This window comes from Triturus cristatus, chromosome 6, assembly GCF_964204655.1.
Source record: "Triturus cristatus chromosome 6, aTriCri1.1, whole genome shotgun sequence".
Taxonomy (NCBI): domain Eukaryota; kingdom Metazoa; phylum Chordata; class Amphibia; order Caudata; family Salamandridae; genus Triturus; species Triturus cristatus.
In genome coordinates, this window is record NC_140589.1 from 1,458,199,914 (window position 1) to 1,458,227,415 (window position 27,502).

A 27,502-nucleotide genomic window follows, 5' to 3' on the forward strand; every position below is an offset into this window, starting at 1 on the left:
GCAGCCATTACAGTCTCAGCTACTTGGAATGCTAAGGAAAGTGTGAGGATCTTTGGAGCAGGTGGACTGAGTGTGAGGGATGGGGGCATAGTCATGCTCCCCCCCCCCCCCTGCAAATTGCGAAGTATGGGGAAAAGTGCGAGGCTCATGAGAAACATGGACAATGTTAGCAGCATGAGTGACATATACAGGCAGTGTAAAGGTCTGTGGCATCTAGGAAGACAGCCTCAGGATCTTAGGGCACAGGATCAGTGTTAAGTATCTTGCACTCTGCGGAGTTCCTTAGTCTCTATCATCCTCAGTCCAACCGCGAGGGCTAAGCTCCTTAGGATGATTCACAGTGTGTGCGACACATAATGTATATTCTGTGTCTTGTTGTATAAATACACTAATATGCTCTGTAGTGCTGTGAAACGACTCGCTGGCAACAGTGAGAAGTAACTCATGAGTACATTGATCATGCATTCCAATAACATACTTTGCTGAGTCTTTCATCCTTTTCTACCATTCAACTCTAGTTTGACATTACTTTCCAGATTCCAGTCTATTTGCATTCAGTGTCCTAAAGGTGATGGATTCTGACAGATCCTAAATTGAGAAATTAGTTCTGTATTAGTCACTCCACTCTTAAATTTCTTTTTGATCCACTGGCTTGTATTTCAGATTAAATCAGACATAGCCTGCAAACTGCAGCCTCTTCCTGTGTGCCTTTAGCTACTTACCTCTTCAGCCAGCAGACTTCAAGATCAGAAATTCTGTGGCGATGAGAGGGTTCAGCACCCTGGTGCGGAGGAATGTGCTATTCGTTTTGCTGCTGTCCGTGCTTTAACAGAACCTATAAGATTTGTGGGGAACTTTGGAGCACCCTTACAGAATACCATCAAGGTGTATTTGAAACTCTACCAATGCAGCATACATTACAGTATGTATATCAGTATCTACATCACGGGATTAGGCACTTACAAAAAGTTATGCATACGTTTTGTTTGCATCACGTGCGAAAGGAAGCTGCAAACTGGGATGCTTGTTCAAACAATTAACCTCAAAATTCTTATTATGACTGAACTGAAATGACACCTAAGGCAGCTTGTGACATGGAAATCATCTTGTAGCTTCAGAGTTATTATAAGTCACGTGCATTACGAAAAGTTTGTCCAAGTGACACAAGGAGCGCATGCTGTTTCCTATAGTACGTCTTTATCCTCGGAGTACATCGTTTCTCAGATAATCACACGCTTGTTAATGAATATACTCAGCCCATGATTGCCTTTCGATCTAAATTTGATGAAGAGATTTAAAAAATACAGGTGCTCAGCTATTTCTTTCTGCCTTGGAAATGTGCTGGCCTGAAAATATATTTTTTTAAATTCTCAGTCACACCTGTCAAAAAATTCCTGATCAAACAACATCAAACCTATCCAAGCAACAGCAGCAGCACTCACCATGGGAAGGTGTGGTGGTCACTGGTCGTGGGGGTCTGAAGCTATTGGAAAGTGAACCATGTGCATATTTATGTAAAGAGTAACCTTACCACTAATCATAGTGCTGTCTTGTATGTCTGTTTGATTTAGAGGTTGGAATACTAAAGGTGGTGAGGTCAAGTGGATGGAGAAAGCAGAAACATTCAGCTTCTCCAAATGCACAACTACACAATTTTTACGCTCTTGAGCTCCTTTTCATCTTTAAACAACTCCCCTTTAAAGAATCCAGTTTCAGTGGTCAATCCTCTGTTACCAAACCACGTTCTCTGTGTTTAACGTACCCAGCAGACCCTTACCTGTGCATACTAGAGTATTCGTCCGTGTTCAAGCCCCACGTAAGCAACAAGACCAATAATTTTGGAAAAAAGCTCGAAACATGTTCCAGACCACATAACAACATCAGTTTATTACTGATTGTGAACAGCTATGGCGGGAACCAGGTTAAAGTCTTGGCATCAGTTCTCCCAGTGACTACCAAAAAACCCAAATTTAAATACATGTCGATCCTTAACAAATAAAACAATGGCAAAACAGTAATAAAATGCCCTACAAGTAATCAGCAGTACCAAACAAACTCCTGTCGGGTGATCGGGCAGAAACCAAATAAACGTGTCTCAGCATGGGTCCTCCACGTGCCAACTCAAAAAAAAAAAAAGCTATTTAAATTCACGATGATCCTTAATTAATTAATGAATATAGTCCGATTTCCTGAGGACGTATTTAGAAAGAAAACCTGAAGTTTTTGGAAAGACAATGTGGCGTAACATCCAGTGCTCCCGACTTAGAAACGGGGGAACCGGGTTCGAATCTCTTCATCGGTTCTCCCCGTGCCTACCAAAAAAAACTATTTAAATACATGTTGATCCGTATTTAAATATATGTCGATCCGTTAACAGATAACACAATGGCAAAACAGAAACACAATGTAGAGCTGTGCAAGTGATTTGTGGTACCAAACAAACTTTCATCAGATGAATGGACAGAAACCAAATAAAAACAAGCCGCGACCTCGGAGGGGTAGTGGGGGCGTGCAAGTAGTGTTGTGTGAGGTGTATTGGGACAAAACAGGGAGATTAAGTGACAGGAGAAGCTGAAACACCAAAGACAGGCTAACCGCATGGAAAATGAAGCGGGCAGGAACGTTTCATGATGCCGGTGTACAAAGTAAACAAAACAGAGTACTTAACACGAGACAAGGCAGGCAAACAAAAAAAAGAGTACTATCAATGTATCCAAAATAACCCGAAGAGTAAGAGCACGTGTAACATGGGCGGTCCTCTTGGGAGGATGCAAAAGTCCAAAAGGAGGGACTACTAAGCATATTCACAAACAAAAGCCTGCATTTACATAGGACAGTAAGAGGAACCAATGAAAAAGATGGGCGATGCTTGAAGCCCATATTGTAGATGCAGCATGTCTCGAAGAGACAGCGCGCATGCTCTGCCTAGATAAAACCTAAAGAAGTACAGAGTAATTTCACTCCAAATTGCTTGTTAATTTTCCCCTGATGTGGTGGCCTTTAAAGTCACTCCTTGCTGTTGTAAACTATATCTCACTGGCCAGAGAGCAGAAACGTTCTCTTCACTTTCGTTTTCCGCCTTATGGCTAAATTGAGGAATGTACTTGTCCGCTCTAGTTTATTTAAATATATGTGGTTCCTCTGCACAATATTAAAATATGTGGAACAGAGGTAACCACGTGCAGTGTGGATCATAACTCTTTCTTCTCCTTAGAAGCAACAGTTTCCTAATTGGAAATTAGCTAGAACAGTGGATATGCTTGCTGCTTCTGAGCTGAAAGCTAGACCAAAGAAGCAAACAGGAAATTCTGTATTTATGACCTGTGCAGGCCATTGGTAATTTGGCCAAGGCGGCAAGAGTGAAAAGCATATTTTAGGCCAACACAGAATGAGGATGACTTCAAAGTGATGCTTCAATACATTAGATAAGCAGAGTTTCATAAATTGTAATTGGGGCAAAGGGAGCTAATGCAAGAGGAAGACTGACCACGCTTTTTTTTGGTGTGGGCATCAGTGTACTTTGGAATTGGTTAAGGATTGAAACAGGCCACCTCTTTATTCAGGCAGAAATAAATTGCCTTCAAATTCATGAATTCGTGAATGTGGCAGGTGGTCAGGGAAAGTCATTATGAGCAGGTGTGGTTGTATAGTCCCTGGGCCTATTTAATGCATGTAAGAAATTAAAAAGTCCTGTTTTTCCTAAATATGTCCTCTTCGGCACGCACTCTCTCTTTAGGCCCATAGCCCTGTGAGCCAGGGATCCACTTAGACAAATGGAGAACAGTGTAAAGTACAGGTCTCTCGGTATGCTGATGTAATCACCTATGTTGTTTGGGTATCACTTTGTGGTTTTCCTGGAGCAGAAAGTGGTAACTGAAGCACTGAGAGAAGCCAAGAAAGGGTGGCGTAGGCAAAACCAAACCACTGCGAGTAAAGATTGTGTGCTTACAGGAGGCCATTTTCCGGGAATTTTTTACTGGGAATCCAAAGACTGTGGTGATCTCTGTTCTGAGATTCGCCCTAGTTCCATGTGACTAAACCACCGGTAGGACCTTGCCACAAGTGTGCCGCTTAGGGGGTCTTCTATGGCCATCAGGGTGATGGCATCAACCTTCCACTGTCTCCCTCGGTGCATATCTTTTGTTGTACGTTGCTCACTGTGACTTCCTAATTCCCAATTTGGTGATTGCACACCTTGATAGCTACCATATATGGAGAATCCTCAAGCATTTTCCTCTGTCCCAGCAACCTAAAAGCCTGTGAGTTACTCTCGAGCCAAAGATCCAAATGGAAAAAGATTCCCTCCAGCCTCTGCTCTGAAATGTCCCTATGGGTGTCACGATATTACTCTATTAATTGCTCATTATGTAGAGTTATTTAATAACACCCGTTTTATTGATGTCATCATGGTAAATGTGTATCTCACTGTGTATCACTTCTTCTGATGTCATCAGGAGTTTGAAATGAGTTTGTCACTTTTACAAACTGTGAATATGAATTATGTAAATCTAATGGGGAATTAATTTTTCAACACTGAATATTAACCCCCTTTCACGTGGAAATATGAATGTTCCCCCCTGCATTGAGTATATCTCATAACAAAGGGAAGGAAGAGGAAGGTATACAGCCTAATAATCACATGACTTGTGTAGTTTAGCATCAATAATTATGGCAGAACATATGGAAGTTTATGGCTTGACTGAGTCTCATGCAGTTAAGTTTGAGCGAAGATGTATAGAAGATTCTGGAGGCATGAACCTTTGTAGTGAAGATACCTACCACGAATACACTTAGTTTGACTGGGGTTTCAAGCAGGCGAGAGTCACACAAAATACTTCCTTTTGCTTGGTAGAACGGTAGCTGTGTGGTAACGGTAGCAAGAGCCCTGGCCATTAATATCTTATGTGGGTGTGAATTAAAGGGTCTTTTTATTAATGTGTCATTTGTTGATGTAAACTTTTCAAAGATGGAGAGGTGTAACCTGGTGCCTATAAGGGGTGGGCAGCAGAGTTTTGGGAACACTGCAGGCTGAAACATGTCCACTGCAAGGTCCTATGAAATAAATAGGTGGGAGGGCAATTTATGTAAAAATTCAGCTTTGCCAGCAGCAATTTTATTGCGATGTTGAGAGAAGGAATGGATCCAGAGATAGGGTGGCAGTTTGTACAGTCTGAATGTGGGACAGAGAATACTATTCTGTAGGTTCACATAAAGCAAAATGCCCTCAGCTGCCATCGCCTCGCCTGAAATCTGCTATTTTGTTCTGTGTGACCCCCTCGAAGTGGAATTTTTACAAGAAACCAAGACTTACAAAATGAGTTTATTTACCAGCCATTAGCTACATAAACCAAGCTACGGATTTATTTAACCCTGTCATTGTTATTTTTGAAGGGTTCTACTGGCAAAATATTTAGTACATGGAAAGACCTTAGCCTGGTGAATGTATCTTGAAATAGATTTAGTAATTGCTAGCTAGGTGCATGCTGTCTTGAGCCAAAAGAGAATTGGTCCCTTTCCCTGATTTATTATGGTATCCTAGGCCTGAAACGATGTGCGTTTCTTAAAGGCACCGAGGTTAATTTCGCTATTTCGGAAGGTGTTAACTTTTCTTATTTGCATAGTTCGCATGTGGATGGAATACTGGGGTACAGAGCTTTTGCTGTCAGATTCGCAGCCTTTTGAAGCTTCCTGTACCTTTGTGTGGGGCTTTATGCACACCATTTTGTGCTAGCCTGTCAAATGTTTGTACCATACTTGCAGCATTGGTTGACCAAACCAACTATTGTACTGTTCTTTCGGAAGTAGAATAATACTTTTTGGGCCTAGCCTACAAGGCAGCGCAAGCTGTCTGGTTGCAAAAGACCTATTGTCTGCTTACCAAGAACCTACTACGGGTTTACAGCCCACCCGTTTTAACCACAGGTTTGCTTTGTCTCTCTCATTTGCTTGCTTCTTATTCAGTCCTTCCACTGTTTGCGTTTACGAAACTACTTTTGTTTTTTGGTTTAGCGCTCCATGGGAGTGCAGGTGTTTTTCAGTGTTCTCCGTCGTGCGCTTCTCTGCCTGCCAAATACCCTGCCCCACCCACCCACCGCTGCATATTGATTTCACCCTCAAGTGCTGCACAGCACAGGCCAAAATAAGTGTTGCTTCTTCAATGAACGTTGGCAGAGCCATTGGGTCAAAAAGGGCGGCACCTTTTGGCTTTGTCGAGACTTGTTTGGTCTGTTTTAATTTCTTTGGTCCACATAGAAAAACGTTTTCTAAGCCATGACATCGTTTTGAGTTACAATAGGCAGCTTTTTGTGTCCCCCTTTGTAGGTTTTGTATCCCTCGTGAATTTATGATCATTTCTTTAAGCCTTACTTAAAGCCTAAGCTAGCAGTCAGCCTAAGCTAGCAGTCAGCCAAAGCTAGCAGTCATCCGTATTTTGATCAATTGTATTTACATAAAGTGAGATATATCAGCAAATGTGCATGTTAAGAAGACTTGCATTGGAAGCTAGATCTGCAAGAACTTGATGTGTTTGAAGGCGTATTTACAGTTTATTTACAGTTGTATGTGATTCTTTTTAGTTCTTTTTATTAACGCTTATGTCACAATTTAATTACCTGGTATAGAACATTTTTTGTACATTTATGGTTATTTTGCTGTACTACCCATGATTGCTAATGGGTGTCTTCAGCTTACGTTTTCATAATCTGACCCTGTCCCCAGTCGTGTGCAGTTTCTTCTAATGACCCCTTGTGTTGCTTATTACAAATCTATGCTTGCATTGCATTTGTGCTTCTGGAGGTATATCTCTTTACATCACAGTGACTTTCATTCTAGCTCTCCCGATTGTGTACAACTTTCCAGGACTAAATGTTAACTTGATAATTTTATGCGCTAAGGGAGCCTACACTCATGAGTTTGACTACTAAAAAAAATACTACAGAAAATGTGGTCAAAAGCAGAAAATGCCTAGCTATGCTTACTCTTATGTGATTAATCCAGTGCTTCCCAAACGGCCCAGTTTTTAGCACGACAACCTTTTTGTTACCTACCTATCTTTAATTTACATGCAACAGATTCATTAGGTCTCGCCTGACCATGCGCTGGTCTGGCGAGACATTTTGTGAGGGCTCCAAAAAGTGCTGCCAGCCTAGACCTAGAGTGCATGTGCGCGGGCGCGCGCGCGTCGCGCTTTACCGCTATTACTTTCACTTTCGCGGCCGCACGGCCACTTTGATGTTTGATCGCGATCACTTTCGCGGCCGCTTTGATGTTCTCCGTGAGGCTTCAATAGATTGCAGCAGTTAAAACAAGCATTGGCATATCCAATAGGTCTCGCTTTTGGGACCTTTTAAGTGTTTAGTTATGCAACTGTTGCATGGCTAAACACTTATAAGGTCCCAAAGGCGAGACCTATTGGCTATGCCAACGCTTGTTTTTTTATGTAACCAAAGAATCCTGTGGTTGCGCACTGTCGTTTACAGACAGCAGATGTTCCTTTGAAATGGCTACTAAATTTGCACATACATACAGTTTTACTGATCAAACTATATTTTGCACTAAGGATAATGTGTGGAAATCGAGTTTCAGTGAATAGTTATCATTTGTACATGACCGAGAAAAGTGCCTTGATAAGTTTTGAGCATATTAAAATCTTTGTTTCCATCCAACTTCCAAATTTAAAAAAAGTGCTTAATTTTTGTTTTCCTAACTGCTGAATGTGTACAATTCATTTGCAGGTCTTTACATTTTGTTCTGTGTTACAAAAAATGACATCCTACAGCTTTTCCTTTAATACTCTTCGTAACCCAGTAAGATTGTTATATAATTTACTTTACTTTCTCTGACTGCCAAGTGAGAAGAGGTTACAAACTTCAATCTCAATGTTAAGGAAATAAGTAACAATTTGTCAGAAGACATTGATATTTGACTTCTCTCTATAAAGGACAGTAAATGTGACCATATAAATACACATTTTAGAGGCACCTTTATTTATTACTTACTTTTGCAACCCACCAACAATCGACGCACCGTTTGGGAGTGCTGGATTAACACATCTAAATCTTATTACTATAGAGAGAAATGGGGCTGAAAGTGGGACAATATCTCACTGCCACATATAGGCCTTTTACAAGGCCTCTTTGTTATCACATAGCTATTATGAGCTAATGATTGCTTTGATAAATGTTTTGTTCATGATTTGTTCAGAGGAATTGTGTAACATACTACAATACATATGAAAAGGTATTCGTCAATCCTTTAATTTAGCAAGTACACTATATATGCATTTTATAGTAAAAATGTCTTTTAGGTGAATGTTTTAGGGTAGACTCTATTTCAAAATGATATTTTCCTTATTTGGTTATGGAAGAAATTATTCCCAGTAATTTTGAAGAAAAGATTGTGGTTTGCTTTTTCCAGAGGTGAAAATCTGAATAAACTGAAAACGTCATTGAGTTTTCAATCGGAGATCTCTTGCGGACCATACCGGAAAGTGGACTGAGAGCCAGCCTTTTCTTGTCATTTATTGGCTTTCTTGTCACTCTCATTTTCTTGCTTCTTATTCAATGGATTTCCTGTCTCTTCTTGTGTTTGTCCCTCCTGCGGAGCATACCTTCTTTACTATCATTTTGTTTGGATGACTCGTGTTGCTTTCACTTCTACCATTCAGGGAACTACTTTATTATTTTTCTCTCAGCACTCCATGAAAGTGAATGTGTTTTCTTGATGTCTCCCACATGTGCTGCTTCCCTCTTCAAATATCTGGCCTCCCCCCATGCACTCAGTGTTGCTCCCTCCGTTCCCCAACCCCAGCTCGTCCATTGTTTCACCATCGTGCTTTTTTACCTCTTCTTTTTATTATTTTCTTTTTATTCCCCCCTCTCCCTGCAACCTCGGTCTTAAGCTCGTCCGTTGCTTCCCTGCCCACTTCAAGATTTTTCCCCCACCTACTCTGTTACTCTTTCATGCCTCGTAGTCGTTAAAATAAAGTATTTCTTTCAGGGTTTTTTGATGGATTATCTATTTTTTGAGGGCTTGAAAGCTGTTATCCACTATATAAATAGCTTTTGCTGTTGTTTAAATTAATTTTTTTTATTTACGAGTGTGTGCATACGTCATCTCGCTGCGGTGCTGTCGCATTATCAGGCATGGGCACGTCCACGTAGGTTTTTTTTCCTTATGAAATTCTGTGTAGCATCGGAAAGAAGCATTGTCCATGCTATTTGTAAACGTTGCCTTTAAATACGTTAGTTAAGATTTTCGAATTCGAACGGAACTTTTGAAGTAAAATCTCTTGTAGTGGAGCAGTATGTTACTATTTGCAGTTTAAGTTGCAGCAAACTTAAATGCCTGGAAATGCGTAAACAAAACGAATACCCGCTTTTCCATAGTGTTTGAAGATCATATGAGGAGATCACATTGTAAAGCTTATCCAGGTCCTTTAAAATACATGATCGTTTGTTAAAACGTTAAACATTTTAATTTTAGAACGTGCTTCATACCTGTAGCCGAACACATTAATAGTTAGTTTAAAGTTTTTTTAAAAAGCATGTAAATTGTTCATCAAGACTTTTAAAGGCTATTTAGGAGTAGGAGTTAACACAATTGCAATTTGTTACATGAAAGCGTTCCAAATGTTAGTTAAGAATCAGTTTTAATTTCAGGTGAACCAAAGCGTCACTCTTCAAAATAGAAGTAAATACTGTAGGAACCAAGTCACGCAAATAGATATTTCTGTGCGTTTTTTTTTGTTTTTGCAGATTTGCACCAGCAAACTTTTCATAGAGATAGCTGGATTTGGGGCATGACTTTTTTGCATTGCACTTTTCATATGATTTATGTTCAAATATTTTGACCTGTTTGAAGTTAATGTTTGTGGAGATTGCAAAATGTGACGCTTAGTGGGCCTTACTGGAACAAGAACTGCATACTTACAGCTTGCATAGATTCTGCAGCTTCAGTCAGCGGAAGCTAATGCTTTGAATACCCGGGCCATCCAACTGACATTTTAGTTGAGTTACATTTGTGGTACCTCATTGCTATTAAAATTCTTGTTGTGTCGGATACTAAAAGCTTGCATGGTCTGCTAGTGAGATTGATGATGTGATACATGGAACCCGATGCACACAAAGACAGACCATCAAACTAGGAGACATCCAAACGGATATGTTGCTGAGCCCTCTCAGACCCTACAGTCAATCTTCATCCAGTATACTTAAGAGCACAAAAACATTGCTAGACCCAAGAAAAGCTAAGCTAAGAACAGTACCTTGTTTGCAGATTGGTATGGCTGCTGGTGGATTCACTGGTTGCCTGGATCATCAGTCCACTTGCTTAATGTTTATCATGCTGTTGTCTGATTACCAACTAACTAGTTTTTCTTTTTTTTTAATAGGATCTACAACATCGTCTTCCACACTCCATAATGAGACAGACCTTGGAGATGATGATGTGTTTACAGTAAGTGGCATTGTGTTACTGTTACTTAAACTCTTTGCATGTATTTAGTCACCTATTTATTTTAAAAGAAAATACTTATGAAGCACAAAACTTGTTCCCATTTTGGGCTTTTTGTTATCCTTGCATGTATTAGAGTTATTGCATTCATTTGGGTGAAGTAGGAGGCTTGTACAGTTACTGGTCAGACTTCTCATCCATGGCAAAGAAACAAAGAAGTTGGATGAATAAGGTGATGTTAGTGAGACAGGAAAGGTGGTTATACTTTATGGGCAGCTAGTCTAACAAGATACAAGGTGTCCCAAAAGGTTTTGAGTTATTTTTACTGGAAACTGGTGTGTCAAATTGGGCTCTTGTTGCAAACAATTGGTTGCATGGTAAAGACAACTTGAACATTGTTGCGGATATTCATTGGTAGGCATACAAATTATTTTTAAGTCTGGTCTACTGTGCTTTTTTTTAAAAATATGTCAGAATTTGGTGTTCCAGCTCGCTCTATTCCAATCACTTGCATTGAAAACATTGTAGGAAATGATTCTTTTCTTCGCATCATAAAAGGGGAGGTTAATAAATGTGGCTTGGGGCAAAGGAGTAATGAGTATCATTGTGTCCAATTGTAATTTAAGTGGCCGTTCCCTACTATAATCTAGTTTGAGTAGTAAACAAGGATATAGTACAATAGGCGTTTGCTTCACTGTACTGAGGCACAGTTACCTCCTTTTCTTGTCTGATGTACTACTTTGAGAAGAACATCAAGATTATAATCTCATATAGAAGTGGGAGCTGCAGTAGTAGCTTAGGTGTACTTCATGCAGCCTCCTTCACAATGGTGTGATATTCAGAACAGCCTTGCTTCAGACGTGTATCAGTTCTTTGCACAATAAAATCAGTCCTTGGCACTAAACATTGTAAACACAGTTTATGGAATACATGAGAAAGCTAGATCTGAGCTGAACGTAGACGTTTTTCTATAACCTATGCTGCATTTCCAGTGCTGTGCAAAACTTGTAGCCTATATGTCATAATAGTTGGAGATTGCTTTCAGCAGCACCAATTTAGGTGTTTGCGCAAACAGTGATTGCGGGGGGGGGGGGGGATGACCAACTTTCCCTGTTGTCATTAGCATGCCACTTCCTTAATATACATTACCAAGCTTAATATGGTGTCTAGAAGAACTAATGAGCCGAATGGTCTTTGAACTGGTAAACTCTATATTGAATTTTATACTGTTTTGGTGTCTAGGGTACTGGTGATTTTGTATTTGGCTTATGTTGGTGCTTGACTGTTTTCTTTCTTTGAATAAAGATGTCACTGTTGAAAGGGATATTTGACAACTCTGTGTAGGGCGTGTTAACATGAAGTCTTGGAGAAAGTCTTCTCTCTGGCTTGTTCCAACCGCTTCCAAATAATTGTTGAGATGCCTAATCCTAAAGGTGCGGGCTCATTCTGTTAAAGCAAAGCCAGTATGCATGGAGACGCAGAGCTGTAATGAATGGAAATTATGCCTGAGCACTTAATTCTGAGAGGAGGCATTCTGTTGATGTCTATCTAAACATAGTAGTTACTCTTTGTAATGTGAATAGCATGACTTTGTAGTTTTTTTTGTGAAATCTCAACTTAAACCATCCATTCAGTCTCTAGGCTTGCCTTTCTGTAAAACCTGGAAAGCGTGGAACCAGGGTGTGACCCATCCGCTGGTATTGCTTGGAGAGCCCATGCACTAAATTGTTCTCTTGTGAACTTAACTGAATGCCATATAAAGTTTAATTCTTGTGTTCCTGGTGTAGAATCTCAATGCAAAAATTATGCTGCCGAAATGAGGCGTCAAGCACTGGGTACCTACAGTGGTCAGAGAAATGATATTGATATAATTTAATCAATACCCCTGTGTGACTGATGCAAATCATCCATTTGAGCCCCAGTGCTTGCATGGCAGCACACTGCGTTTGGGAGCTGAAGCTTATCCTGCCAACACCACAAATGAATGATGGCACACGTGTTTCCTTTAGACCTAATAACCCAGTGATCTCCCACTGGGATATCTAGCTGACACCTTGAATACACTACTGACTGTTGGAGTTCTAATGTTACTGGCTACATGAGTGAACCTCATCAGTATAGTAGCAGCAGTAACGTCACAAACTGAGACGTTTGGTGTACATGAGATGAGTTGCAATAAAAACAAGCATTGACATAGCCAATAGGTCTCGCTTTTGGGGGGAAAAAAAGCCCACTTACATGAAACAAGACGCGCGGCCGCGAGACACGCTCTGTGGGAGCTCTCTCTGTGATGGGGGAGGGGCAAGCAAGACCGAGAGGCGGAGCGAGGCGCGCGCTCACTTGGGAGAGCGTGAGGAAAACCAGATGGAGCCTCTGCTCGTGCCTGTGCGCGTAACCGCACACAGTATGCCACACAAAAAGCTGTGGTAGGCTTTTTAAAGCCACTAACTAAATGTCTCGCCAGAGCAGCGCATGCGCTGGCTCAGGCGAGACCTAAAAAATGTTGAATGCAGTGTCCTAAAAAGATGGAATTATGGTTGCAAAGTCTGTGGTCTTGGTGCAGCTTGCCCCATACATTTATATTCTACTTTGGAAAAACTGTAATTTGCTCTTATTTTTTTTGTGCAGCTGTTGATCTCCATGAGAAAGTGATATACATACAACAGAGTGACTTTCATACTTAAAAGATGAATGAGGCCTTATTATTATAGTGTTTCTCAACAACGGGGGTTTCCTTCACAATGACAATTTAATTATATGTCTTAGATTTGCACATGCGGACCCTGATAAGTAGTTCTCAGTCGGGAGTGTGCTATTTATATTGATTAAAATCTCACTGTGCTCCTACTGTTTTGACCTGTTGAAATTTAACAAAGGGACAGATGTTATTTCACTCTGAAATTTCTGGGGGCAGTAAACTTTGCATTACTTGGAATGCTGAGCCTTGTGCAGGGGTGAGGAAACTCTGGTCTATCCATAATTAGCCCATAGACAAATAACCAGACTAGTTCTGTGGTAACCTAGTGTCCACACTAGCGGTGATATCTGCAACTCTCACTGCATAAAATGCATGTCAATTATTACTACTAGAGTGGAGTGCAAAGCAGGTAAGGAGACTTCACTCGTGAAAAGTGAGTCTCTTATCCTGGGTGGTAATAAACCATCACCTGAAATGTGACTTCTCCTAATGTCTCTTATCACCTCTTACATTTAAGGTTGAGCCTACCAGACAGCATAGTGATGGCAAAAGACCTATTGTGGCCTTACCAGGAATGTACACTGGCTTACAGCCCACTCATTGCTTGCCATTGGCTGGCTTTATTGTCACTCATTTCCTTGCTTCTTATTCAGTAGTTTCCCTTATTCATGTTTGTTTGTCCGTCTTGTGTTTATCCTTTCCTGGGAGCTTAACATCTTTACTATCTCGCTGACTGGCTTGCTTCTATCCATACACGGTTTGCTTTTGGGGAGCTTCTTTTCCTTTTTTCCTGCTTATTTATGTTTGTGCTTCTTTCTCCCCCCCCCCCCCCCCCCCCCAAACTCCCTGCCTCCCTTACGGTCTATGTATTTTTCTCACTTGTATCCTTCTCCCCTACTCCTTTATTGCCCTCCTTTGTGTGCTATTTCCCCCCATCCACTCCCTCTTGCTTAGCTCACCATCTCCTTTGTACCCCCTTCACCCACCTTATGTTTTTGGGGGGTGGGGGCAGGTGGGAAATAGCCGTCAAATTTTGGCTGACCACTCAGCCTTTATCCTAAATACCGTTTTCGCTATTCCTTGTAATTTTTTTTTTTATTCACCAAATCCATCGCAGATTGTAAAACGTAAAAAAAATGGCAAATGCGTCGTTTGGTAGATGGCATGCATAATGGTGCATGCACATAGTACAGGCATTACAGCATTAAACCTCTTATCTGTAGGACAAGCAGGAGGTGCAGTGGCTTCCTCGCTATATCGCACATTACGGCTCCCTTTCAAAGGCGATGTGTTGTTCCAACGGTTCAAGCACATTTTTATCAGAAGCTAATCGGTCAACGCTCATTATTGTAAACCCAGTTAATGAGAATCCATGAGCCGGCATGTGCCAAGGGTGGAGATTTTCCATCAAAACTATTTTGTTTCACCAGAGCTGTACAGAACTGGCAGGCCCTTGCTTAGGGACCTGTATTTGACATTAACCAAAACATATCGGTGTTCTCATCTAATTCCTCGTTTTTGATTTTGTATACTTTTTCCTCATTCATAAATAAAGCATAAAATAAAATCACAATGCATATTGAAAGAAATGTTTCTAGGCTAGGTTTGCCGACAGGATAGGACCCCTGGTGAAATAAGTCTGGCTCCTCTGGGGGGCGTGCATGTGCTTCAGGTATCCACACTCACAAATGTTTTGATTTACCTCGTTTTACCAGGTTGAGTGCCAGTGCTACACCAGGACTTTATCACTATACTTGGGCACGTGGAGGTCACAAGTCCTAAAAGATGTCCCTGTCTTATTACGTATGTTCATCTTAGTCTGCCATGGATTAGTGAATTGTTGGACACACTTGCCAAATACACCATAGTGGGTGTAGATGATGTGTGTATTCTGAGAACCATACACCAAGAACTCATTACCTTTCCTCTGTATTGTGTTATGCTTCTATCCTTTCCTACGGGCACCCACCAAAAAGTTTGGACCTTAGGAGTAAATAAGTGTATATGATGCATGACTGTGTTCCTCCACTTATGAGAATGGCACTGATTGCAAAATTAGCGTAAACATTCAAATGAAAAATAGTTTTTGGGTGGTGAGCAAAAAGATAAAATAGGGATCTGTTAAATTACGGTCCTGCAGAAAGCCATGATACCATGATACCCTGTGGGGGCGAAGATTGTTGAACCATGTAGACCATGATTTGGTTGAGTGTAAGCCGGGGGGTGGAATCTAATAACATACCTACTTGTCCATGGGACAGGTAGCTTCATAAATCTATTTGACCTGTAACAAAATCCTATTGTCCCTTTGGTGCCATGTAGTGCACTGTCAAATAACTGAAGTGATCTCATAATAGAAGAGCTCTGATAATAGGATCTCTGTCAGGCTCATAGTATAGAAGGATTTGAATGTGAGCAATTCCCTTATTTTGACTCCTTTCTACAGATCTGCAGACTGGGGTTGGAGGTAGCAGTAAGCAATAGTTCCAGGGTTAGAATACCCTTTTGCGTCGAATGTACGACGTTATTCCGCCGCCTTTTTCCCCGCTTGGAATCACAACGCGGTCGTTACAACGACCGCGTTGTGATTTCGCATACCATTACTCCGCAAGTCGGAACAACTACTTGCGGCGGGGGGGGGGGGGGGCTGGATGTTGGATTAGTATAATTTACTATTCCAACTCCAGTGTGTGCGGAAACTAGGGAAGGTGTTGGATTTTATCCAGGCCTATCAAGAACTCTGTAGCTGCTTCATTACACAACACGACCCCTCTGGTGCAGGCACCAAGTAAAACAAGAGGCCCAGTGCAAGGACAGAAATGGGGGTGGGCCTGAGGCCTGCATGAAAGCCCCATGTGGAAAGTAAGTAGATTTAATGTAAGCCCTGGGTGATATAAGATATGAGAGGTCAAGGGGAGCGGGTCAGGGCTGTTCAGAGAGGGCGACGAAGGGTGGGATGGTGGTAGGGGCTTAGCAGGTACAGGCACTGGGTGAAACATAAGGTGTATAGGAAAGGCTAAGGGGGTGTGTGCACGAGCTGCATGAGAAGGGAAAGCAGTAGGTGAGGATGAAGAGGGATCTTGGGGCCATATGAGGCCCACGGGCGGAGCACAGAATAAAAGGCAGGGATCACAAGGTTCAAGTCAGAGCAGGAGCCAAGATGCAGAGTAGGTAGCCTCTTACATACCAGTGCTGTGAGTGTTCTAGCTGCAGAAGCTAGATGCTGCTCTCGTGCTCGAAGTAAATGAAAGGACCAGGGGAGGGCCTGGAAGCCACACGAGCTTCGGGGACAAAGAACAAAGCAAGTGCTGCAACCTTGAGCTCTACTCCATCATGTTGTTGTTCTGCTCTGGGGAAATGAAAGTGCAGGCCCCAGCTTTTGCATTCCTCCTTTCACTGCCAATAAACTGCTCAGAGCTACTTATTAACTGGCTGCGACCAACATGGTTGAACAGCTGTGTATCAGATTACCACAAGACTGTCTACTTGTCCTTCTGAACTCCTGCTATGGCCGTCTTAAATTGCCCCTTAAGGCACCCCATGTGTTTTTTCTGTTTTAGCCTTACCTCAGTACCCTTTGTTAATTAAAGAAGGCCGCTTTTGGTTGCTTGAGGTAATTTGAATTGTCTTCCTTAGAAGTGCTCCCTCCTTCTAGAAGTTGAGCGGACCTGGGTACAGTAAGTGCTCCGGGTGCGGACTCGATGATGAAGCATGCCACAAGAGGAAACTCTAGTTGGTGAGAGCCCTTTTAAAAACTTTTAAGACTTTCCAGGGTAGAAAAGGCATCCTAGTGGCACCAGTGCCCTTTGATTTGCTTCTGTCTTTATGTACAGTCAATTGACCTGGAAAATCTGATTCCTTTTAACAACATTGAAATAAATGTACTATGCCCTTAACTGACCATTAAGAAAATGAATACCAATAAATAATTCTTTCTGTTGTCTTGCACCTGTGAAAAGATTTAAAAGGATCTTTAGGAAGACCAAAAGACGTCGTAAATAGGTATCATATGTAACTGTGGAGTACTGGGGTATATTTCTTATAAATAGTTTGACACAAAGGTTCTTTACTTTGTGTAATCACATCTTAGGTGGTAAGGTAGGGCATTACCCTTAGTGGCATCATTACTGAGTTAATCTTTGTATACTTTGTGTTATTTTATACTGCATGGCCACTAAATACCTCCTCTTTACGAGGCGCAACACTTTGTTCCAGTACCAACCTTAGTTTGTTGTACAGTCACATAATGATATACAATTGAGCTGTTGTCTTCTTAGGGTTTTCCCCTTTCAGTTTTGTTGTATGTTTTGTCCTTGTACAATTTTAGAATGGTTAACCCTGAGAGTTGGGCATCCATGCTGTTGGAATGATATCGAGTGTGGCAACTTTTAGCACAGCCAAAGCAGTAGCTTTGAGAGTTGTACTGCAAGTGATTACTGTAGAGGTGATGACAATGCTAGCAATTTACAATGCTGTTGCTCTGATTTTTATTTGTTTGTTTGTTTTTTGTTATGGTAGTGTCCCATACTGTTTCGGTTTTTATATGACTCGAGATTTCCAAAACCAAATGGGTTTTCTTAACTAAGATTTAGGGTAGTTGGTTGCTCTATCGTCTATATCAACTTTTCTTACAACTTTACAGCGAATGTGATATGTGCACGGCAATTATTTATACTGCAGCTTATGTTTAATCTATTCATCCTAATTAATTCATTCCATTACCTCCAAATATAGTCTCTTCTAATTACAACTGCATGGCTGTGCACCACCATTGGAAATGTTTATTTCTCAACATTCATGGTATATAATCTTTAGTACGCCTTCTAGTTGATACCTGGACCATACTTCATTTATATCTTTTCTTACACAAAAATACTATGCATTCACAGAAATGCAAAGTAATTTTTGGTTGTGAAATAAATGGTGCCATTGACTGAATAATATTTTTCCAATGCCCAAGACAGGCAAGACTGTTCTCTTCCATATGGAAAATAAAGTTGTTGTACACAGTGTGATCAGAGGACTGATAATAGCCCCGCAGCTCAAACTTAACTGTTTCTACAACATGAACATTAAATAGCGCAACATCTCCGAGCATTGGAAGTACCCATCCGGTTTCAGGTTGAACAAGTGATTAATGGGAACTCATTGTCCTCTTTTTCCTGAGCTGTGAAAGGGTATAAATCTACTATACAGCCATGCTTGCCACCCCTGCTGAGTTCCTCTGCGATTACACTACCAGCCTCTAAGGGCTGTCAAATTATGCGGAGATGTTTCCATGATGTGGAGAAGCTGACCTTGATTATTAAAAATCTATCTGTTGCAGATGCCAGAACAGCTAAACCATGTGTGGGTTTCTTTATGAAACTGTTAGCCTCCATAAAGCGTGATGGTGATATCCCAGGACTGAGAATGAGAAAGGGCCTCTGCAGGGGTTAGGGGATCCCCAGAATGAGGGAATACGAGGCGAGAGGGGAAGGAGAGGCGTACAAAGAAAAAACGAGGAAAGGTATACTAGAGCACAAATATTGAGAGGCAGAGAAGGAGAGGACATAAAAATAAAGGAGAGGCAAGGGGTACATAAATAGCGGGATCTACATATGCAAAGGAGGTGGGGTGATGTGGAGAGAACAAAGATAAAGAAAAGGAGAGAGGGAACATATGAAAAGAGGTAAAGGATGTGGCGCAGTGGCCAGAGCCACCAACACGGGAGCTGGGGATCTGGGTTCGAGTCTCTTGCGTTAGCACAACATCCTGCGATACTGAGCAAATCACTTAATCTTCCCCTGCCAACGGACGAAGCCTGGATAACCTCAGGGGTGATAAACTGCGCTATATATAGATCTACAAACATATATAAATCTACAAACAAAAGAGTGAAGGGAATGGACAAATAAGGGAACACAGAATATGAAGAGAGCAGAGGGAAGAGGTAACAAAAATGGAAGTAGTAAAGATAAAAGGGAAGGAAGCTAGAAAAAAAAATCAGTAAATGAGTGAAGAGGGTAGAGATAAAGTAGTGGAGAGAGAGGGCACTTGAGAGGTGGAGAAGGATGAGATAAAGTGTGTGTGTGTGTGTGAAGAGAGAAGAGCTGGGAGAATGAAAAAGAGAGAGAAACTATCCAAAACTAGTGGAGACAAAAAGAAAGAGAGGACATACATAGATAACAGGAAAGATGTAAAGAGAGCAGAGAAAAGGAAAAATAAATGTGAGAGAGACGTGAGAGGTGTACATAGAGGGCGCAAGAGAGTAGAGCTAGCAACATGCGGGTGAGTGAAAGTGTACGTAACGGGAAAAAGAAGAAAAATTCATAAAAACAAAGAATGGAGGGGTAAAGACATGGTATGTGGGGCGGACACCCATACTCTTGCGATGAGAGTGAAGACTGGATCGTCGGCTCGAGGGGAAGAGTACAGTGGTTGATAGAGCACACAGGTTAGAGGGTGGGAGAGCAGGTTGTGCAGGGAGAAAAGCCAAAGATTAGTCACCCGGTCTCAAGGGAATCAAATGGGGAGGAGGGAGAGAAATATGGGAAAGAGAATAGGTGGGTAAAGCTCTGTGCAACGAGGCATACAAGACTTTTTATGATCTCACAGTTCAGGCAGATAAAAGAGATCAGGGTTCATTCGGGTGAGAAGGCGATTTGTCCAGGATCACCCAAGTGCTGTACTGATAAAGTAATGATTTCCAGAGTCTACAATTTAGTCACTGAGAGAAGTGCGTTGCTCAGAAGAGGGGATAAGAAGGATTATGTGATACAGAGAGTAATAGATATAATGAAATGAAAAGAAATGGTGAGTGCTAGATATGAGGCAGGGGAAAATCGACATAGTGGTGTTACCAATTGGGAAACTGGGAGGGGCAGTATCTGTGTACGTGGCACAGCGAGTCGGAGGAGGAGAAGGAAACGGAAGTCAGAGCGGTAGATCGTTACTGATATGAGGACAAAAGAGTAGAATGGAGTGCTAATGCAGAGATGGGCGGCGGGAGGAGATGTGCAAGAGAGAGGGCTCAGGGAAAAGCAGTGTCCACAGACAGTGGGCACACAGAGGCTAGTGTAGAGCTAAAAGAGGTGGGGGCTTCCAGATAAATGGAGAGGAAACCGAGAGGAGAGAATCGCATGGTTAAAGATTGAGGTGGGGAGAAAGGAGGGGAAGAAAGCAGCGATTAGAGATAGACGAAGGGAAGTAGATGAGTTTCCGAGAGAAGAGCTGCGGAGTAAACGAGGTATACAGAGACACTGAGGGAAGGAGGCGCGAATGTGGGAAGTGTGTTGGTAGTGGAAGGAAAGAGAAGAGGCAATTTGGGAATACAAGGAGGGTGGTGGGGAGGGCACAGGGAGGGGGTAGGGGATACCACACTGAGAAACGGTGGGTGGGAAGGGAAACCTGTAACACTGGTTGCAAACATCAGCTGCACATGTTTGCCTCAGAAAGCCAACAAACCGCATTCCGAGAACACAAGCCGAGGCAATCAAAAATAATTGTGCGTGAACAGAATCGAAATAAGATATGTAAAAGGGGCAGCCCTCCTGGGAGGTTCAAAAACACCAAAAGGAGAGACTAATAAGCATATTCACCAAACAAAAGCAGTCATTTACAAAGGGCAGTAGCAGGAACCAATGAAAAAGATTGGCGGTGCTCGAAGCCCACATTGTAGATACAGCATGTCTTCAAGGACCAACGCATGTGCTGCCTAGGTGAAACCTAAAAAGGCATTGTTTTTCGATGCTGTGTCATAACATCAAAGACAAACATTAGTACTGCCTATCCAGGCACTTGCTGAGCCAACCTGGATGGAAGATACTTGAACATAAAATGTGAGATTGTTTCAAGGTATCCCAAGCTTGATAGAACACTTTCAGTTTATGAAAAATGGGAAATCACAGGCACATTGCACCAAAGAGTTTACTCACTCCCCTTTTGAAGTCTTTATCTTTTAATAAGCAAAATATAGAAAAGATTTCATAAAATATTTTTTTCCTTCTGGGGTGTTAGTTTCTAATAGCATGGCATGGGAAAAGTTACATCCGTTCCGATCCTTTCTGCTTTTTTGTTTATTGTTTAATATGTCTTTCCTTTTGCTGTCTGCTGCCAAAAATCCTCTTGTGCGTAATACAAATATTTACGGTGGGCTTTAATAATTGGTCCACTTCTGGCAATCTCATTTGCTTGCCTCTCGTATAATGGTCTTTCTTCCTCTTCTTGTGTTTGCTCCTCTCATGCATAGCTCCTTTGACATTGTTTTGACTGGATGACTTGTATCCTTCCACTACTTATATTATGTGATCAGCTTTGTTTTTTGTTTTTAGCAGTCCATAGTGAGTGTGTGTATTTTCATGCTGTCTCTTCCACCTCCCCAGCTCGTCCATTGCTCCACAACCCCCGCCCCGGCCCCCCCTGCCTGCCTTCTTTTTTTCCATCCTCCATTGCTCCCCTGTCACTTTTTAGGTCTCGCCTGACCCAGCGCATGTGCTGGTCTGGCGAGACTTTTTGAGAGGGCTCCAAAAAGTGCTACCAGGCCAGCCTAGAGCTACAGTGCATGAGCGCGGGCGCGCGGGCCGTGATTTTCCGCAATGACTTTCATTTTCGCGGCCACACGGCCGCTTTGATGTTTGAACGCGATCGCTTTCGCGGCAGCTTGTTTTTATTATTTACTTACATTACACAGGTCTGTAAATTCAGACACAGTATGATGGAGTTTTTTCCACAATAATAAAATATTTAATTAGGTACCAAAGCCGAAATGGGAGCCCAAAACTCTAGGTTACATACACGTTCTGCAGCGCAACTTCAGAAAATTATTTCTTTCCGTTTTTCAAAGTCGCGCTTTTCAAACTCAACAGGAAATCTCTGCCCTGTGTCCTTTGTGTCACCTCCACAGGCGGTGAAATACCTTGCTTGACATCATAAGGTGCGTGGAGAGGGCTCGTGTCTAAGGGCACTCTGACGGTTTTCTTAGGTAAACGACGGTTGCTGCCTGATCGTAAAGTATTTCAGAATGGATTTTAAATCTGGAGGGTGTAATTGCTCCGTCGTTAATGTAGAATGCAATCAATTATTTTAACTGCAGAAATGGCCTTTTCTAATGATGATCATCTATGAGCGTGTAGATCAAGCAAACGCTAGAGCCAAGATAGTGTCTGATTCGAACCCAAAGCAGCAGCATTCAGGGCTACTGAGGTGGGGGGGGGGGGGACGGGAGGGGGGGGGGGGGTTCGTACTGTGGTGGTGTTGCCGAACTCTACGTGCACATTGTCATGAAAGTTAAAACTGTCTGTATTCTACGTAGAATGCATCCCGTCAGTCTCACCCTATTTTTTATACCGTTTGCTGAATGACCAACTAAGCGTCGATGTCCTTTTATGACAAAATACTTGACAAATGTTGTCCTTCCTATATGGATGTGTTTATGCCACGTTTGTTATTTACCTTATAAGCACCTAACGGATTTATTTAAAAAAAAATAATTAACTCCATTGCACTTACTATGCTAGATAATACACATCAAGCATCGAGATTTGAACATAATCGTTTAAAATTCAGTTAGTAAGATTTATGAAAATTCTCCAGCAAAATTCTGGGTAAAATCGTACGTTTTGATTGCCCACAATGTAGTCAATGGCCAAAGCGGTAACTCTGGGTTCCCAGGCCAGTAATTTAGCACCTAGACCGTATGGTGTCCTGACAGCTTACAGCACAGGCGCATATTCAGAGTTAAGCAGATAGAAACCGGCAGGTCATGTGTGTGATCGCTTCTACGGACAGGTGAACTCTTAGTCAGGGTGATGTCTTAGCTGGTGTGATAACAACCCACTCTGACGCCCCCTTTTTAGGTCTCGCCTAGCGAAAGCAGCGCATGCGCTGCTCTTGCTATTGCAAGTACCTTTTGGAATCGATTCTGCGAAGGGCTTGCGTGCACGCGTCTGCATGGACAAACATGGCTGCTCTTGCCATTTGTCCATAGCAGACAGCATGCGCTTGTCTGTCGGACTGTGGACAGTCTGACGCCATCTTGCGAAGCTTTTGTTTCGCTGTCAAAGCAATGAAAATGCCGCTTCAGCAGCGCACCTTATTCACCCAAAGTTGCTGCGTTCAAAGTTGATCAAGTTAGCACCGTTTTATTCACGCTGCGCTGGTGCTCACCGACCCCGCCATGCCATCCTTTGTCGGTTTGGTGCATAAAATATGTGCAGATCTGCAAATGTAAACTTCGAAGCAGAATTGTGAGGATATGGGAAAGGGTTTTTGCAGAAATCTGATGCAGATCGCAGACTAGGAGCTGAAGCGTTGTCAGACTGAAAAGCACGCAACACAGGTGTAAAGGTTTTTGACATTTCATACCAAATCACTATTCTGGCACAATTCAAACTCCTGAATGCGAATGACATCCCAGAAGACAGCAAATGACGGATTGGGATGTGAGAGTGGGGCGTGCAAGCGACGAGCAGCCACATTGTGTAAAGGAAACGCATTGTGATGCAATGCCGAGGTGGGGAAAGCAGGGGATGGAGAGAACTCCTAGGGACTAGCTCGTAAATCAAAGGCGGCAGACCTGACCTAGGGCTGATTAGAGTCTCTGCCACCGCTTTGGCTGAGCAAGCCCTAATTAGACCCTCCAGAGGTTAGTTTGCCAAGGAAATGCAGAGCGATTTCTGCGCAGCTCTCCTGCACTAGGCGTATCCGCGGATGTCTGCTGTGCCTCCATGTAAAAGGTGAGAGACCTGCCACTAGCTTTCCTTCTGAAAACAAAACAATGTGGCAACTTAAAGTCCAGTAAATATAGCCAGAACACGTCGTTGTTAATGGATAAATGTAACAGAAAGAGGCTAAACTCTAGAGTTAAGTAGAAATTTGATTCTAGAACACAGCATGGGTGCAAGCACAAATATTTTGTAATAGAAACCGGTCTGCTGAGAACTCAAACAAACCCTTCTTTATTTGGAACCTGTGGAATTATAGATGGATAACTGAATTTCGGGGATGTTTTTCACCGAGGCGATTTGAGTGACTTCAAACAGATAGCAAGTGCGAACTTCAAGCTATGATGTCACTCTGAACCTGGAGCTAAAAAACGTCCCTGTAATATCAATTTTTACCCATCTATAATTGTATGTTATGTATGCCTCTCCAAAAATTATCTGCCCCAACTTTCACATTCTACACAAGTCAAAGGAGTAATGGGTGTGCCATGCATAACATGGCCTCTACTTCCTGTCTCAAATGTAACTAGCATTTGCAATGCAGTAGGTCTCGTATTACTGAGCGTTTGAGCTACTGGCGTTGCATTATTATTTGCAATGCCAATAGGTCAAACTTACAGTCATGCGAAATCTATTTCATTGCAGATGTTTGTTTAATCTTATCTTACCCCCGGGATCCCATGAAGTTCTTCAGCAGGCCAGAGGCCTGTAGAATAGGTCCTAAATGTTCCACCTCGAAATAACATGGATGGACGCTGCATTTGAGTGTGACGGGAGGAGGGAGGGGGTGCTAGTGAGGAGTCAAGAGATGGCCAGAGGTGACCAACCAAAACAAGCATTGAAAATGCAATAGGTCTCGCCTTTGATTAAGTTAAAGCTATTTGCTTTGCTAATGGTATTGTATAGAAAAGCAAATGGCTTTAACTTAATAAAAGGCGAGACCTATTGCATTTTTAATGCTTGTTCATTTTTTGGTTGAGTGCATAATGATTCCATTTGATACCGGACTGCTCCTTTCTTGATGTGTGCACACTATTTTTTATTTAACTGTCAAAAACAGGCATCGTCCTTCTTGAACAGTGAATTAAGTAAAAGAAACGGGGGGAAAAAACAGCCACACAGTTATGACTCATCCATGTTTGTGCATGTGCGGTGATCATACCCACAAATACATCATCAGTCTGGGGCCAAAAATGCAGTAAAAATTCTAAAAAAATCCACCACGGTGTCATGATGCATGCTGTCGAAGTTACAACAATTTTTTTTTCATTTTCTTTTTAACAAATTTAAGCCCCAAGCGCTGTCCATGATATTGATTTCATCAACACTTAAAGCTGTGAAAGATTGACATTCCTACGAAGGTCTCAGAAAAAATGCATGAGATACAATCCAAATAGTTGTCTGATATGCTATTAGAGCCTTATTCTTCCCTGAATATTGGTCTCCTCCTATGGCTTGACATCTATAATAAACAATCTTTCTGATATGCATCATTCTGCATAGTCTGTGCTGAGCAGCAAACCTAGCCAGTGTCCCATCAATACTGTAGCCTTCTAGCCCGCTGCCTCGGTCCATACTGGTTGTAAAAGACTCTGAACCGGAGTTATAGCGGCGAGGCCCTTCAATGAGGAAGAAGTCCTTTAACAACCGTATAGCCTCAGGCAGAGGGCTGTAAGTTTATTCGAGCATTCCACCCACCGAGGGTAAGGTGTTCTAAATTAAAAAAGGAGAACTCGAAAGTCAGGCGTTAGAATGTTGGAGCAGAAGGTGTATACCTGCTTTTATAAGCCCGAAGCCACTTCATTGTTTTCAATGGAGCTCTCAGCATTCCAGTGTTCAGATATTTTAAAAAAAAATTCCCTCAGTAGCTTGTCTGTCTAATGCGAGGTGGGGAGTCAGTTACTAGGTAGCACTAATGTGTGCTTAACCACACCAATAGGGGGCAAATTTGTCAAACAAAGTAAACTGCATTCAATGTGTCACGTTATTTCGCCAGGTCTAGTTTCCAGGGCGTTTCAGCACCAACACAGGAAGAGCTGGCATGCCCAGAAACAAAAGACAGTCTAAAGAGCGGCCCATAACCAGTATCTAACGCCTGGATTCTGTCTCCTAGGTCAGTTTGAAGCCAGAGATTAGGTAAGGACCTTTGAGCAAGTTAGATGTAATGTCCGGGCTCCAACTTCACCGATAGGCTGGGTAGTGTGGCCTAGCGAAGGCATGCTTAGGGGAGCGGATGTGGTCTGACGGCTTGACTTCCTACTTTTGGGCTGGGAAACCAAGGTTCGAGCCTCGGGATCGACTCCACATCCTGTGATTCTGGACAAATCACTCAATCTCACCGTGCCTAACAACAAGCATTTACAATGCAATGGTCTCGGCATTGGTAAAGTTAGAGCTATTGGCATAGCTCATGACATTATTTTTGTTTATGTTTTTGTTTTTAAAACATTTAAAGAAACGGCATTGTCATGAGCAATGCCAATAGCTCTAACTTTAACAATGCCGAGACCGTTGCATTGTAAATGCTTGTTTATTTAATACAAGTTGACAGCTGGGGTGGACAGATAGACAACCAGAATATATCCTGCTGGCTGGATCCCTTTGAACCCACGGGGGTGGGGGGGCTCTAGGCGACAACATTATCTCACAGCCCGTGCCCCTGCATTCATATTACACTATCACTGTATTCTCTGAGCCCTGTCTTGTCATGTCTGCATGCTTGCAGTGTCTCAAAGCGCTTTGAAACAGCAGACAGGCAGCATACCAGCGCTACATCACAATTTGTAAACAAACAAAACAGTTCAGACACTGTTTGTCACTCCTGTTCTTTACAATGATGCCCTTATCTGTTCTAACCCAGACCCCTAACCCCCAACCACACACATAGCGCCCAGAAACATTAAGAGGAGCTCAGACCACCAGTCCGGTAATAGCGCCAGAGGTACATGAGGCTGGGGGTGATTTTGCATGAAAATTCATTGATTTCCCTGTGTGCCTCGCTGCGCTATGTTAGCACTGAGTGCGAAATTCTAGTTTCACAGAGCACTGTATAGACTGGATCGCTTCTGGGTGCTATATTTAAATGTAATGCTGCGAAGGATGTCCCAATGACAACACAGGAAAAGAAATTGATGCAAAGGAATTGCAGATCACACGCTTTTCAGGTTGGGCAGGTCCAGCCCCCTTTAGTTTTATTTCACGCGTTGCATCATGGTATTCGTAGTCTCAATTGGCAGTCATTCCTTCTCAGCACTGTAAGTCTTCACAAACATATGTTGATTTGTCTGTAATCTTTGTCAACAAAAAAAGCATCTACTTACAGTGTAAACAATGACACATTTCAAAGGGCAAGCGACAGAATTGCCTCTCCGGGGGCGCACGCACCCCTGCGCAGGAAGCAAGGCTCCGAGGGACCACGTTCATGTGCTTGAAAGCGTGAGAGCTACCCCGACAAATCCGCTCGTGCAACATTTAAAAGTGCTCGGCTCCCGTTGAGGGATTCGTTTTACCACAGGCATTATGGGACTTGTAGTTTTGGATATTTTCCATTCATTCCTGATTTTTCACCATTTTAGTTCACGACATGTACATACTTTGCTTTCTTTTATGCTAATCATGTAAAAACTCACATTTCTGTGCAGTTAAATAA

The 27,502-nt window shown here is 42.2% G+C and overlaps 1 protein-coding gene across 2 annotated transcripts in view; it reads left to right on the plus strand.

Annotated features, from left to right (window-relative positions):
• SPRED2 (sprouty related EVH1 domain containing 2) overlaps positions 1–27,502 on the plus strand; it is a 256,129-nt gene that overhangs the window by 167,469 nt on the left and 61,158 nt on the right. For both annotated transcript variants that reach the window (XM_085612517.1, XM_085612516.1), the window contains one exon: positions 10,391–10,455. In XM_085612517.1, coding sequence (XP_085468643.1) covers positions 10,391–10,455 — 65 coding nt within the window. The remainder of the gene's footprint in view (positions 1–10,390; positions 10,456–27,502) is intronic.